This window comes from Glycine max, chromosome 14 (genome assembly GCF_000004515.6).
Source record: "Glycine max cultivar Williams 82 chromosome 14, Glycine_max_v4.0, whole genome shotgun sequence".
Taxonomy (NCBI): Eukaryota; Viridiplantae; Streptophyta; class Magnoliopsida; order Fabales; family Fabaceae; genus Glycine; species Glycine max.
In genome coordinates this window covers 18,232,069-18,248,160 of record NC_038250.2, presented here as the reverse complement: position 1 = coordinate 18,248,160, position 16,092 = coordinate 18,232,069, and the positions used below count along the sequence as shown (strand labels likewise).

The 16,092-nt window shown below is 33.1% G+C and overlaps 1 protein-coding gene across 1 annotated transcript; it reads left to right on the top strand.

The window, feature by feature from the left end:
- Positions 1-7,617: 7,617 nt before the first annotated feature.
- On the top strand, positions 7,618-8,097 carry LOC121173438 (secreted RxLR effector protein 161-like). The gene has a single exon (XM_041009033.1). The coding sequence runs from the start codon at positions 7,618-7,620 to the stop codon at positions 8,095-8,097; it is 480 nt and encodes a 159-aa protein (XP_040864967.1).
- The last annotated feature ends 7,995 nt before the right edge of the window (positions 8,098-16,092 follow it).

Below are 16,092 nucleotides of genomic sequence, written 5' to 3'. Positions count from 1 at the left end.
ATCAATACATTTCTATGAAGTTCTATAATTAACATGACAACCCATCCTATGTACAACTTAAATTGCATAACAGTGACATACTAATTGACAACCCATCCTATGTACAACTTAAATTGCATAACAGTGACATACTAATTCACATATAGAACAAGGAGTAATACATATATCCTACATTCATAAGACACGAAATATGGTAAGCTTTTATGAAGCATAGGCAGACATACAATGCAAAAGCAGGCCCCTTAGACCGTGTATATTGTTTTGCTAATTTGTTGGATGAAAGTTGAACAGGTGAAATATGGAAACTGAATCCTTGAGGTGTCCGTAGAGGTAGGGATTGCTGCGTAAAATACGAAGTAACTTTTGAGTCCGATTAAAAGTTAGCATTGGTGCAGCTTGAACATGCGATAGTGCCCACAATTATGAACCTAAAATTGAAACATAAAACTTTTCACTTACAGGCTCGTAGTAGGGAGGATCATTGGAATCAGAGAGTGGAAAATGGACCTTGCAGGATGCCTACATCATATATTAAGAAACAAATTGGAAACAAAAAAAAATCAGATGAACATAACTATAATATTTATGTATGACAATGAGTGTTGAAATATTGACTAAACATGTCAAAAAGATTAAACAACCTGAACTGGAACGAAGTCAAGGGAGAAACTAATTTTTGTCCGCCAAGTGGATAAGTAAAACATCATTGCCACCACTTTATCATAGCTGATATTGAATTTTAGTATCCTCTTGCATGCTACTTCTTGGACCTCTTTATAGGCCAAAAAGGAAAAGCAGAAAAATTGGACACTCTAAAGAGCAGGCTAGATCAAGCTTAAAAGCAACATATAATTATTTTTTTATCATTATCTGAGATAGACCTTTATGTTTCATCTATGGGAGCCATATTTATTGAGGATCTAATCAAGCGTATCTGTATCCATGACAGGAAATTCATAGTAAAAGTAGGCATATCAAAAGCAGTTGTTAAAAATCCATAATCAAACCACATGAAAACTCCAAATAGATATCCTTTTCAAAAAGACAATATCATGTCGAACAAAATCAACAGTCCATTATGAAACAATTTCCAAGTCATGGTCCAAACTCATGCCAGTAACTATCCATCGAAACACATTTTCAATGGCGAGAAAACATGTCAAAAAGTTTCAATGAACAATAATAACAACAATAAAATAATCAAGAGAAAAACATTTTGAATAGCAAGAAGAATATTGTATCAGAGGTCAAAATTGTACTCTTTGAGGTTGATGGTGTAGACAAAGCTTTCTAGATGTCGATGGAGAAATGTCCTTACTGAAAAAGAACAAAACAAATTAAAGGAAATTATTAAGGAAGAAAAAATGGGTAATAGAATAATACAGTGTTTGCTGGATTCTTTTTTGTTGTTGACCTTGCTAAAAACAAAATTAAAATGATCAGCTAATTGAGCAACACTAGACGTTAAAATGAAGTTTAGATAATAGTTAGCAAAATTCAGAATTGATGTAAATGGGATGGTACCCCTTGCAACATACTCTATATCAATATAGCCCTTTTATTTGTTGATCAAAAACAAAAATTAATTAGCCTCAAATTTTTAACAGCATCATATGATTCTTTTGGTTATGCATGAACAATAGTGTATTACAAATTATAATAATAAAAAAAGGGTTATCTTTGTGCACTCGTTGATTGTTGCCTCCTTGGAGTAGAAGTTAGGGTCCTTATCTCTTCCAATGAATGCCAAAAGATACATATTATATTGGGATTTCAATGAAGGAAAGGGTGAGCCTTCAAGCTTCTTCCATAGGGCTGCAACAGTAAGGTAATCTTCAATTTAGCACATCATGAAATTTTATATTATATTGGGAAGCAAAAATTAGAATTAGAAATTACAGAAATAATATATGAGCAGAGAACATGCTAGTGTCAGTAGAGGATAAATAAATAGGAAAAATATAAAAGAATTAAGAAAACATGAATACCTTCCATGTGAGTTTAGAGTTAGATCTACTTATCAAAGTTTCTTTCCAAGTAACATGTAGACTTCTTACCTATGCTTTGTCTTGAAAGAAACTGAAGCACACCTTTCATGTGTAACATCAAACTTAATATTTTAACTGGAAATGGTATAAACTTTTAAAGCACATCAATTGATTTTTCATTCTTACCTCTCTTTTGCCTCTTTAAAACGGTCAAAACTACATATTGTTACGATAAACACACGTAAAATATAGATGGACAGAGACACACTAAGCTAACCTCTCAGCACACCAAAAACACTCCAAAGCTAAGTAAAGGAAAGATGGATAAAGAAAATAAAATAAATGAAGGCTAAGTTTGTCTAACATGTACTACTAAGGAGAAAATTTACATAAATTAAATTTAATAAAATAGTTCCTATTTAATCTTTCGGTTTTAAAGCTCAACAAAATATAAATTACTAATTACTATCTTTTCAATTATGACATTATTGTAATTCTTAAATATTTTGGACTTCACAAATGAGAGAGAAATGACAGTGGACTTGGAAGTCATATCATAATATAAATTGCACTTCTCAATTTAATTTGTGTCGTATCTTCCAATGTGGACAGATAAAAATGTATAGAAGTACTACTTGTTAGAATTAATGTCTCATGTGAGAGACATATGACTTAGTAGGGACTAATAAATAAATAATTAACGATTAAGGGCTAAATTGTAATTGGGCTTAATAGGAGAAGTTTTTAGGTTAACTGCTACTTGATGGGAGTAGTGGTTATAAAAAGGGTTTAATACCCACTAACGTGAAATAAGGTCCCCTTCCTGACCAGAAAGTGCTCTTTTCTCACCCATAGCCATCACGAACGGAGAGAGACAGAAAAGAAAGGCCAAAGGAAGTGAAATCCTATTTCTCTCATTTTCAAGGAAATCAAAGTGCACCAGAGAGAAGTTCCTATGGAGAAAGGTACACATCATTATCTATTATCCTTTATTGATTGTTTGTGAGAACCATAAATTTCAAGATCCTTTTGGTTTTCTATAATTGATAGTCTAGGAAACCCTCAAGAATTTTTACATGTGGTATCAGAGCATGTGTTATGAAATTTATGATTCTCCAAGAATGATTTAATTTCTCCCAATTATGCATAAACCCTAATTATGAAATTTAGGGATTTTTAATTTATGTTACATGTATTTTCAATTACATGTTTTGATAACGTGCCTTTCGTGTTAATTATATTTTTCGCTGCAAAGTATGAAATTCTAGATATATAAAATTTCATGAGAAGGAAAGCCATGAAAGCGGTAGAATTTTTGGAAATTACATTTTGGGAAAGAAAGCGAAAAGTGACGCTTTAGTCGAACTGCAAATTCATGCCTTTTGTTTAAGATCAAAGATGACAATCATATATTATAATAATAATAAAATTGGGCAATTACGTACCACTTTATAGAAAGTTTTAATTCCAATTACGTTTTGGAAAATGCAAATATTATCCTTTTTTCAAAAGTTGCACGTAGGTACGTGCTAATTTCAATTTTGTGAAAAGCACTGCCATGTACGTTGGGTGCAGGGAAGGATTCCTTTTCGAATTTCTATTTGCAAACCCCTTTCTGCTATTTCCAATCCCACTTGCCTATTTTTTTTCCTCGAAAATGATCATTAAACATGATTAAAGGATTGAAAGTTTATGTTCTATAATTAAATTAATGTGAATGTTTTGCAATTATTGGTAGCAGTAAATATATGTATATACTACATATTTGCTTGAACGTGTTAGAATGTAAAAACACAAATAAATGCAAATATTATTTTATGGCCTAGAATGAAATTAATGGAATGACTATGAATTGTTAATAGCAATAAGTATGTGCAGGCCATATATATTTGGTTGGAATTAAATGTATGTTAAATTTGTTAGTCACCAAAGTGACCAAATTTGTAAGGTTATTTAATTCCAAATTAATAATTATTTCAATTACTCATAGAATAATGGATGCTAAATTATATGATTGTTGGCTTATGGGTAATTGAAATTCATTGTTATAAGGCATTTATGGATCGCCCAAAGGTTGATTAGTTGTTCTTATAATTAATGAATATTATTGTAGGCGATTTGTGTGTATCATTAGTTTTATTTATATACCCAAAGGAAATAGATACTACTAATTGGTGCATATTTAATTGTCAAAATAATGTTAAAATTTTATCAGCATCATCATGTTTGTATGTTGTGTGTTGGTGTGTCACCCAAAGGAGAACATCAATATACATTGATTGTTATCTGAGTAAATTATATGTATGACTTGTGTTTCATGTAACAAAATGCTTATGTGAAGTTTTATTATGCAGTACCTGTTCCCAACTCATTGAATTCTCATGTATCATCTGTACCAATTTTTAATGGGCTTAACTTCTCTGATTGGAATGAGCAAGTCCAATTTCATCTCGGTGTTTTGGATCTTGACCTTGCTATATTGGAAGAGAAGCCTGCTACTATTACTAATGCTAGTAGCAATGAACAGAAAGCTCATTATAAAGCTTGGGAAAGATCTAACAGACTCAGCCTAATGTTCATGAGAATGACTGTTGCAGACAGTATTAAGACAACTCTCCCTAAAACCGATAGTGCTAAAGAGTTTATGGGGTTAGTAGGAGAGCGCTCTCAAACAGCTGATAAGTCTCTTGCTGGGACATTAATGAGTACACTAACCACCATGAAGTTTGATGGTTCGCGTACTATGCATGAACATGTCATTGAGATGACAAACATTGCAGCAAGACTTAAGACCTTGGGAATGGCTGTGAATGAGAACTTCCTTGTTCAGTTTATTCTAAACTCATTACCATCTGAGTATGGCCCATTTCAAATGAGTTATAATACCATGAAAGATAAATGGAATGTGCATGAATTGCACAGTATGTTAGTTCAGGAAGAAACGAGGCTTAAGAATCAAGGAAGTCACTCAATCCATTATGTAAGCCACCGAGGGAATCAAGGAGCTGGAAAAAAATTTGTAAAGAAACATGATAAAGGCAAAGGACCATTAAAGATCAAGGACGGTCCTGTGCAAATCCAGAAGAAAGCATCAAAGAACAATAATTGTCATTTTTGTGGAAAATCTGGACACTTCCAGAAAGATTGCCCAAAGCGTAAGTCTTGGTTCGAAAAGAAAGGTGAGCTCAATGCTCTTGTATGTTTTGAATCAAACTTAACTGAAGTTCCCCATAATACATGGTGGATTGATTCTGGATGTACAACTCATGTTTCTAATACTATGCAGGGATTCCTTACAATCCAGACCATAAGCCCAAATAAGAAGTTTGTTTTCATGGGGAATAGAGTGAAAGCTCCAGTGGAAGCGGTCGGGACTTATCGTTTAAAACTCGACACTGGACATCATTTAGATTTACTGGAAACTCTTTATGTACCTAGTTTATCTAGGAATTTGGTTTCATTATCTAAACTTGATATTACTGGATACTCTTTTAATTTTGGTAATGGATGTTTCAGTTTATTTAAGTATAATCATCTCATTGGTACTGGTGTTCTTTGTGATGGTTTATATAAATTGAAATTGGATGGTTTGTATGTTGAAACCGTTTTAACTCTGCATCATAATGTTGGCACTAAACGTAGTTTAGTGAATGAACGATCTGCTTTCTTGTGGCATAAACGTTTAGGTCACATTTCTAGAGAAAGGATAGAAAGATTAATAAAGAATGAAATTCTTCCTGATCTAGATTTTACGGATCTAAATATTTGTGTGGATTGTATTAAGGGAAAACAAACAAAACACACAAAGAAAGGAGCCACAAGAAGCCCTCAGCTTCTTGAAATTGTGCATACAGATATTTGTGGACCTTTTGATGTTAGTTCTTTCGGAAGGGAAAGATACTTTATCACCTTTATTGATGATTATTCACGTTATGGTTATGTCTACTTACTGCATGAGAAATCTCAGGCAGTGAATGCTTTGGAAATTTACTTGAATGAAGTAGAAAGACAATTAGACAGAAATGTGAAAATTATTAGATCTGATAGAGATGGTGAGTATTACAGAAGATATGATGAAACTGGGCAACACTCAGGTCCATTTGCTAAGCTCCTTTAGAAACGAGGCATTTGTGCGCAATACACAATGCCTGGTACGCTACAACAAAATGGTGTATCAGAAAGGCGTAACAGAACTTTAATGGATATGGTTAGGAGTATGTTAATCAATTCAACCTTGCCCGTATCTTTGTGGATGTATGCTTTGAAAACTGCCAAGTATTTGTTAAATAGGGTTCCTAGTAAGGCAGTTCCAAAGACACCTTTTGAACTGTGGACAAATAGGACACCTAGTATGAGGCACCTGCACGTTTGGGGTTGCCAGGCAGAAATAAGAATTTACAATCCGCAAGAAAGAAAATTGGATTCAAGAACAATCAGTGGATATTTCATTGGTTATCCAGAAAAGTCAAAGGGGTATATGTTTTATTGTCCTAATCATAGTATGAGAATTGTCGAAACTGGAAATGCAAGGTTCATTGAAAACGGTGAAATCAGTGGGAGTACAGTTCCACGAGAAGTGAAAATTAAAGAAGTTAGAGTGCAAGTCCCTTTAGCTTTTGCCTCTAGTAGTAAGGTGATTACTACTTCAGCTATTGCTACAAACAGTAATGAAGAAGTACAACACAATGATGAGCCCATGATACATAATGAACCCATTGTGGAAGAACCACATGAAGTAGCATTAAGGAAGTCTCAAAGAGAAAGAAGACCAACTATTTCGAATGATTATGTGGTATACTTACATGAAACAGAAACAAACTTAAGCATTAATGATAATGATCCAGTTTTATTTTCACAAGCTGTAAGTTGTGATAATTCTGAGAAGTGGTTAAATGCCATGAAAGAAGAGATAGATTCCATGGAACATAATGGTGTTTGGGACTTTGTAGAATTACCAAAGGGTTGTAAGAGAGTTGGTTGTAAGTGGGTCTTCAAGACTAAACGTGACTCTCATGGCAACCTTGAACGTTACAAGGCTACACTTGTTGCTAAGGGATTTACTCAGAAAGATGACATTGATTATAAAGAGAAGTTTTCACCAGTCTCACGAAAGGATTCTTTCAGGATTATCATGGCATTAGTAGCCCATTATGACTTAGAGCTACATCAGATGGATGTGAAAACTACCTTTTTGAATGGAGATTTAGAGGAGGATGTTTATATGGACCAACCAATGGGATTCTCAGTTGAAGGGAAGGAACACATGGTGTGCAAATTAATGAAATCAATATACGGTCTTAAGCAAGCTTCCCGCCAATGGTATTTGAAATTTAATGATACCATTGTTTCCTTTGGATTTAAGGAAAACACTGTTGATCGGTGTGTATATCTGAAGGTCAGTGGGAGTAAGGTTATGTTTCTAGTCCTGTATGTTGATGATGTATTGCTTGCAACTAATGATCTTGGTCTTCTTCATGAGACTAAGAAGTTTCTTTCTAGTAACTTTGAAATGAAGGATATGGGTGAGGCAAGCTATGTGATAGGGATAGAAATATTCCGAAATAGATCACAAGGATTGTTAGGCTTGTCTCAAAAAGCATATATCAATGAAGTACTAGAGAGATTTAGGATGGAAAAGTGTTCAGCATCTCCCGTTCCAATTCAGAAAGGAGACAAATTTAGTCTCGCACAATGTCCTAAAAATGATCTGGAACGGAAGCAAATGGAAGCAATTCCGTATGCATCAGTTGTTGGGAGTATTATGTATGCTCAGACCTGCACTCGACCAGATATAAGCTTTGCAACCGGAATGTTGGGAAGATATCAAAGTAATCCAGGAATGGAACATTGGAAAGCTGCAAAGAAAGTTCTGAGATACTTACAGGGAACAAAAGACCACATGCTTACATATAAGAGGTCTGATCACCTAGAGGTGATTGGATATTCAGACTCAGACTTTGCTGGATGTGTGGATACAAGAAAATCCACTCTTGGCTTTGTATTTCTCTTAGCCGGAGGAGAAATATCATGGAAGAGTGCAAAACAATCAGTTGTTGCTGCATCCACCATGGAAGCTGAATTTGTAGCATGTTTTGAGGCTACAATTTAGGCTAATTGGTTGCAGAACTTTATTTCAGGGCTTGGAATTGTCGACAGTATTGCTAGGCCGCTGAAAATGTATTGTGATAACTCCGCAGCAATATTCTTTTCTAAGAACGACAAGTACTCTACGGGTGCTAAGCATATGGAATTGAAGTACTTTGCCGTGAAAGAAGAAGTTCAGAAATAAAGAGTGTCAATAGAACATATTAGCACAAAGCTTATGATAGCTGACCCTTTGACAAAGGGATTACCGCCCAAGACATTTATAGAACATGTTGAAAGTATGGGCATTATTGTTATTGATGATCATTAAGTGTAATTTACCTTATGTAATTTTGCTGACACTCTGAGCTCAATTATGATATGTTTTTGATTACCTGTTCTCTATGTTTGCATGCATTTTTGTGTTAAAGTAATGTTAACAGGTTTTGTCTTGAATGAAGACATTATGTTGGACCAATTATGTACTCCTAACTAATGGTCATATTAAGGAGAAGACTAATTTGTAGTACATAGAAGGGACTATGTCGATTAGATGATGTACAACCGCCATGACTCGAATTGGTTCCTATTCTTAATCATGAAATTATGATGTACCCAATGTATAAAACAATTTAGTCAATTTTTAATGCGCATTATGTTAGTTAATCTATTTATTTATTTAGTCCATAATGTTTATTAATGTCACATGAGCCAAGTGGGAGAATGTTAGAATTAATGTCTCATGTGAGAGGCATATGACTTAGTAGGGACTAATAAATAAATAATTAACGATTAAGGGCTAAATTGTAATTGGGCTTAATAGGAGAAGTTTCTAGGTTAACTGCTACTTGATGGGAGTAGTGGTTATAAAAGGGGCTTAATACCCACTAACGTGAAATAAGGTCTCCTTCCTGACCAGAAAGTGCTCTTTTCTCACCCATAGCCATCACGAATGGAGAGAGACAGAAAAGAAAGGCCAAAGGAAGTGAAATCCTATTTCTCTCATTTTCAAGGAAATCAAAGTGCACCAGAAAGAAGTTCCTATGGAGAAAGGTACACATCATTATCTATTATTCTTTATTGATTGTTTGTGAGAACCATAAATTTCAAGATCCTGTTGGTTTTCTATAATTGATAGTCTAGGAAACCCTCAAGAATTTTTACACTACTCCCTCTAGATTCATATCAGGATATAAATTGCACTTATCAATTTATAATTATATTTAAGTCCACAAAATTTAGTTTGGGAAGGAATTTTTGAGGCCACAGTTAAGAGTTTTTTTTTTTTATAAAACTATTTCCCAAAACTGCTTTTTTAGTGATTCATATCGGATTCAGATCGAGTAATACAATCTATATAGGAGTTTACACGTGTTGGAATTAGTTGGTCAAATAGAAGGGTAATAGTAACACAATCCAAATCTAGTTATTGTTATTATAGGATTTAACATAGAAAGTGTGTATCTAAAAAATCAACTATTTTAAAGGCAAGACCTGAAAATTTAGAGCAGCGAGGATTTATTATAGGAATTAACATACAAAGTTTGTATCTAAAAAATTCCCTAGTTGAAAGGCAAGACCTGAAAATGAAGGGCATGCAGGATCACCAGTTAGCCAAAGCACAAGAGGATTATTTTTTGACTTACCAAAGCAGTAAAACACTTGCATGTCATCATCTTTTTCTCCTAAGCCAACATTTCCAAAACAACCTTTGTCATAGGGTAATTCAGATTGAGATCAATTAATACAATCTATATAGGAGTTCACACTAATTGGAATTAGCTAGTCAATAGAAGGGTAATAATAATTAAATTCAAATCAAGTAATTGTTATTATAGGAATTAACATAAAAAGTTTGTATATAAAAAATAACCTATTTGAAAGGTAAGACCTGAAAATGAAGAGAAGCAAAGATTTATTATAGAAGACATAGTAAAACCAATACATACCACATTGTATAGAAGACATAGTATATGTTCACTAAATATAGTGTAGGAGTAGAATGCAACTTATTCCAATGATATAGAAGTACCTTGGAATATACTTGAAGTATCTGGGTATGCTAACAGCTTAAAAGCTAAATGAGAAATCTGCTACTTTCAACTGAGGCAAACAATATATGTTAGTCACATTCTCCTTTGATAAATACTTCATTGCCAACTTCCTAAACAACATTGTGCAACACATAAAGTACTTGAATTATGGTTATCTACTACTTACCCTGTTTGTCTAAAATTGAATAATAATAATATAATAAAATTTTCAAATTTTAAGCTAATCTAATAATTGGATTTGAATTGGATCAATTTTCAACTCTAAATAAATAATAAAATATATAATAAAAAATTATCCAAAACATTAAATATTTCATTTATCTATTATTATACTTACAATATAAATTTTTAAATATACACATTATTAAAAATAAATTTACACAACTTGACAACTAAATCATGCATCTTTTGAAACCATTTCGTAGACTGAAGTAATCATCTTTTGATTCTGATCCGTAGAACTGCGGAATAAAGCAAACCTACATAGAATACAATATGAATTTAATTAGTATAGGTAAATAACTAGGTGGTTTTCTAGCAGTTTTTATCATCAGGATTGAAACACTGGTATCTTTTAAGAATTTTCTAACTTCAAACATCATGAACTCCGATGAAAAGAATCACAATAGATAAGAAAGTAAACTAAGAATACCCAAAATTTCATACCATAGAATATAATAACATTAAAGGGAAAAACAAATCGAGACAAGCAATTAAGAGATAGGAAATATTAACGTTAACTCCCGTCACCGCAATGTAAAAAAGGGCCTTCAAAACTTCATTTTTTTGAGGAAACAAACATGCATACCAGCAAACAAAAGAAGAATCTTGCCTGCTGGATATCTACATAATCAAAAAGGGGCTTCAACTAGAGCCGGCATAATAATAATAATAATAATAATAATAATAATAATAATAATAATAATAATAATAATAATAATAATAATAATAATAATAATAATAATAATAATAATAATAATAATAATAATAATAATAATAACAACAACAACAATAATTAAACTAAAAAAATAACACAAATTAAAAGAGAGTATAAAGAAGACTTGTGTTCAAACAAAAGAAAAACCTTGGCTGTTGCATGCTTCTTCCTGGATGACCTTGCAAATGGAAACAATTAGTAACGAAACAAACATGGATAACAGCAAAAAGTTAAGAGATAGGAAATGTCAACGTTAACTCCTGTCATCACAACATAAAAAAGGCCTTAAGCTACCGCCCACATAATAATAATAATAATAATAATAATAATAATAACAATAATTAAATAAAATCCAAAAATAAAACAAATTAAGAGAGAGTAGAAAAAGATTTGTGCTTGTTCAAAACTTGATTTTTTTAAGGAAGCAAACATACATGCCTACATCAGCATAATAATAATAATAATAATAATAATAATAATAATAATAATAATAATAATAATAATAATAATAATAATAATAATAATAATAACCAAACAAAACAACAAAATAACACAAATTAAGAGAGAGTATAAAGAGGTTTCAAAACTTATTTTTTTGCCCCACTGAACAAAGCAACAATTTATTTTTTGCACTAACTTTTAAAAAAAATTGAGATTTAGGGGTAAAAACTTTGGATCTCAAGTACCTATGAATCTATTTCACTTTTTTTTTCTCTGCTCGTTGCCAAAAAAATTGAAACTTTAGGGGTAAAATGTTGAATCCCAAGTACCCATGAATATTGAAAGTTACAAATCTTTGCTGCTGTCTAGAAATATGAATCAATGTTTGAGAAAGAAGAATAGAACAAAAAAAAAAAAGTCCTGTAAAGTGTGAAGAAGCAGAGGTCAAAACAAAGTTAACTTTTGTTGGAATATTTTACCCCCCAAAAAAAACTCAAACAACAATGTTTCAGGGGCAAAAATTGTTTTCTGAAGCTGATATAATCATAGCACCGCTACAACATGTGAAAAGCCATTACTACAGATACAATGGCTGCTATTGAAAAATGCTCAACCATTCGAATCTTATAGCGGTTCAAGGAAGCTCCACTTAACTATAGCAAACTATTGACTACTATGGTCATTTGTACACCAAATATTGTCCATTTAAATAGGTATTCAACAATATCCAAATGCAAAGATATCATACCGAGCTAGTGATGTCATAGACAATGATAGCAGCAGTAACACCTCTGTAATACATCGGAGCCAAGCTATGTTACCTCTCTTGTCCTGATGTGTCCCAAATCTCAAACTTTACCGTCGCGTCATTTACTGCCAGTACTTGTGAAAAGAACGCTGCCCCTATTGTTGATTCCTATCACCACAAAAGACAACATAAAGTCATAAATTCAGCAACACAATCTCCACATTTCCATAAGTTCAAGACTCATCAGGCACAAAACAACAGCTCTCACAAGTCAAAACCCAAAATCATTAACACACAACTACAAACAGAGGAAAAATACCATCTCCCCCACCACACACCACTATTTAGGCATCATTCAAAGCTTATAACAACCAACACTTCCTAATCACTATCATCATAACCTCCATGATCAAATCAGGTTGTGACCAACCTGAATTCCTCACATTCTCTATAATAGTTTTTAACAAAAATTAATTGGAAACAACATAAGCCCATTACTGATTGGCCAATTTCACAGCCGAATCAGCATAAATTAGCTGAACTCAACACACACCCATGATGAAAAACGTGAAAATGTTGCGAAAATTGTTGGTCTGTAGTTATGGAATTTTTTCTTCCTTGCGAAATAATAAAATTTTTCTATTTCAGTTTTTTTCTTTGCTCGTTGCAAAAAAAATAGAAACTTTAGGGGTAAAAATGTTGAATCTCAAGTACCCATAAAGTTTGAAAGTTACAAACTTTTGTTGTTGTGCAGAAATATGAGTCAATGTCAATATATTGGCTACTTCCTTACGGGTGACGTTGCAAAACCACGGAGCAACGAAAACTGCTTTAACTTGGAACAACAAAACCAACAAAATAACGAAGAAAAGAGGATCAATGTTACTACCAAAAGGAAGCAAACATGCATAACAACAAAGCAAAAAACAAAATCTTGCCTGCTGGATATTAATTAAAGTGAGTAATAGTAATAATAATAATAACAACAATAAAAATAAAAAGGAGCATGCAATGAAATGAAGTAATATTGAAATGAAAAATGAAAACCTAATTTTGCCCGGTAAAGGCAGGTTCAATGTATGAACCAAAAGGAGTTAGGAGGCATTTCAAAATCAAACTACCAATAAAAGACCAAATCACCAAACTTCAGTCAGAGTAGCATTCATCAGATTGGAGGGCAAAACATGAGGCACGCTGAATCGTTGATAACCAACTCCACCCTATGAACCACTTTTTTTTCTCCACTGTAAACTCTTACCAAATCAAAATTCTTCTAGTTAACAAAACCCTTATAAAATTTGACAGTTTGAAGTCTAGATAATTTAACCATGCAAAGGGTTCACCACTTTGATAATGAAAAACAAAACAAAAAAGAACAAAGTAGTAACCTCGAGTCAGCGTCACGACTTGCAAGCTCTGAGTCTCACCTTTCCGGCGACGGCGGTGGCAAGATTCCAGCGAAGCAATGAGAGAGAAAGTTGAAACTGCATTTTTTAGAGAGAGAAGTTCCAGATAATTTAACAATGCAAAGGGTTCACCACTTTGATAATAAAAAACAAAACGAAAAAGAACAGAGTAGTAACCTCGAGTCGGTGTCACGACTTGCGAGCTCCGAGTCTTACCTTTCCGGCGATGGAGGTGGCGAGATTCTGGCGAAGCGATGAGAGAGAAAGTTGAAACTGCATTTTTTAGAGAGAGAAGTTCCATTTCGATTTTGGAGAAGGAAGAACACGTTCCTGGAACCCTCCTACAGAGATGAAGAAGAAAGAGGAAAAATCTCGCTGCCACATGTCAACAAAACTGCCATGTGTCAACAAATTAAGCAAGGGCATAATGACAAAAAAAACCTGCAAAATTACCATGTGTCGCAACCTTAGATAGAGACATTTTTAATTTTTCCAAGTACTTCTTTTTTATTAGATAGTATATAGATTTATTAAATAAATATATTATGTATTGCGAAAATGTTTTCTTAATTAAATAAATATTAATTTAATTTATTATTAAAAAACGAATATATGTTATATATAGAGAGAGAGAGAGAGAGGAGGGGGGGGGGGGGGGGGTCTTGAGCATGTTTAAGTGAGTTTTGGTGTTTGTGGATTTCTTTTTCTTAACATTCATTAAGATAAGCTTAACTCTTAACAAATAGAATAGGAGTCTCATTTTCTTCCGTAAAAACCTAATCCTTTTCTCCTTCTCTATTCTTGGAATCTTTGTCACGTATACGGATTCCCGTCGGAACTGAGTCGAAGTTGGGATGAGTGCCTCTTTGTAGCATCTTCGCATTTTCACAATAAGGGTAGACACCTTTTCTTGCATGATAATTTCTGTTTTGGTTTTTTAATTTTCGCATTGTGAATTTGTATTTGTTCCCTTTTGTGCCATTTAGGGATTTTGAAGAATTGTTTCAATTATATATATATATATATAGGGAGAGACATTGGAGTTAATTAATTACGGTTCAGGAGTGCGTATTAGTTTTTTTATTAATCTATATAGCAAGTATGTATATTGGTGTCTATTGTTAATTATGTGTGAATAAGATGTATTTTTATATTATTAATTGATGTTAAAGAATTTGTAGTGTTGTGATAATAAGTATTGTATTCTGCAAATGCAAATGTAAGACAGGATCAGTATCTTATGATGAATTGTGAAAATGTGATGATTTTATTATATAGGGATATTTGTGGATTAGTTGGAATAGTTTTGAAGATAAAAATTATTCGATTTAATTATTTGGTTTTGATTCAATTGATTTAATTTAAATTTTTAATTTGATTCGATTTAACTTTTTTTTTATAGAAAATACTTAATAAAAGGTAATACATATAATAAAGAATAACTTAAAAGATCAAATATTTTAAGTTAAAATATATTTTTCGTCTTTATAAAATTATCAAAATATGAATTTTATTTATGTAAATTTTTTTATCTATTTTCTTCCTCATAAAATTATAATGTTATTTTTTGGTGAAGAATTAGTTCAATAGATGTTCATACCCATGTCAATGTCTTGCTTATGTGTCACTCCTCGTTGGCTTAATTTTTTACTACTATTCTTACAATTTCTGCCCGTTAAAAACTCCCACAAATTAAAATAAAAATAAAAATTGGCACATATTTTCAAACCCCACTTTCCCTAACCTTCATCTTATTCAACCGCCATAGCAACGAACACTTGTGATACTCAAACTGAACAGAGCAGCTTCAAGTGAGAGAGATAGAGAATGATGAAGCCCTCCCTATTGACGGTGTTTGTTGTAGCAATAGCATCGTTATCTCTTATTATTCCTCAATCATCATCCTCCCAATCCCAATGCCAGATCCCCACCAAACATAATTTCTCTTCTCAGATCTGTCTCCATCCTCACCTCGTCCTTCTCGACACCCTCCCCTGGTCCAGCGAGTCTCGATCCCTCATCAACCTTGTTTCGCTCGCACTTGCCGCTAAGCTGCAACAACACTTTGCCTCCCTTAAACTCATCCTTATGCATAGAAACCACACTCTTTTATTTCCACTATTTTGTTTCTTATAAGTACTGTGGAAGACTCAGAGCTCAGAATATTCTGTCCTCATTCAGGGCTTCAGGCTATGGTGCGATAGCAAGGAGATTGGGTGAGGGGTGTTTTTCCCTCTTTGTGTGTTCTTTCTTACTATGGTGGACAAAATGACGCAAAGGAGTCACTTTTACAAATAATCTATCTAAGGGGGTCTGTTTTCAAACAATTTCCCGGGGTGTTTGTTTTTTAAAAGTGTTTCGCCATTCCTATTGGCGAAACCCTTATTCCCCCTTATTCTGTCATTCCCGTCGGCGAGACTCACTTGTAGCCACC

What these genes read in the sequence shown, in the direction of transcription:
- LOC121173438 (XM_041009033.1), top strand. Translation starts at nt 7,618, where the DNA reads ATGGAAAAGTGTTCAGCATCTCCCGTTCCAATTCAGAAAGGAGACAAA.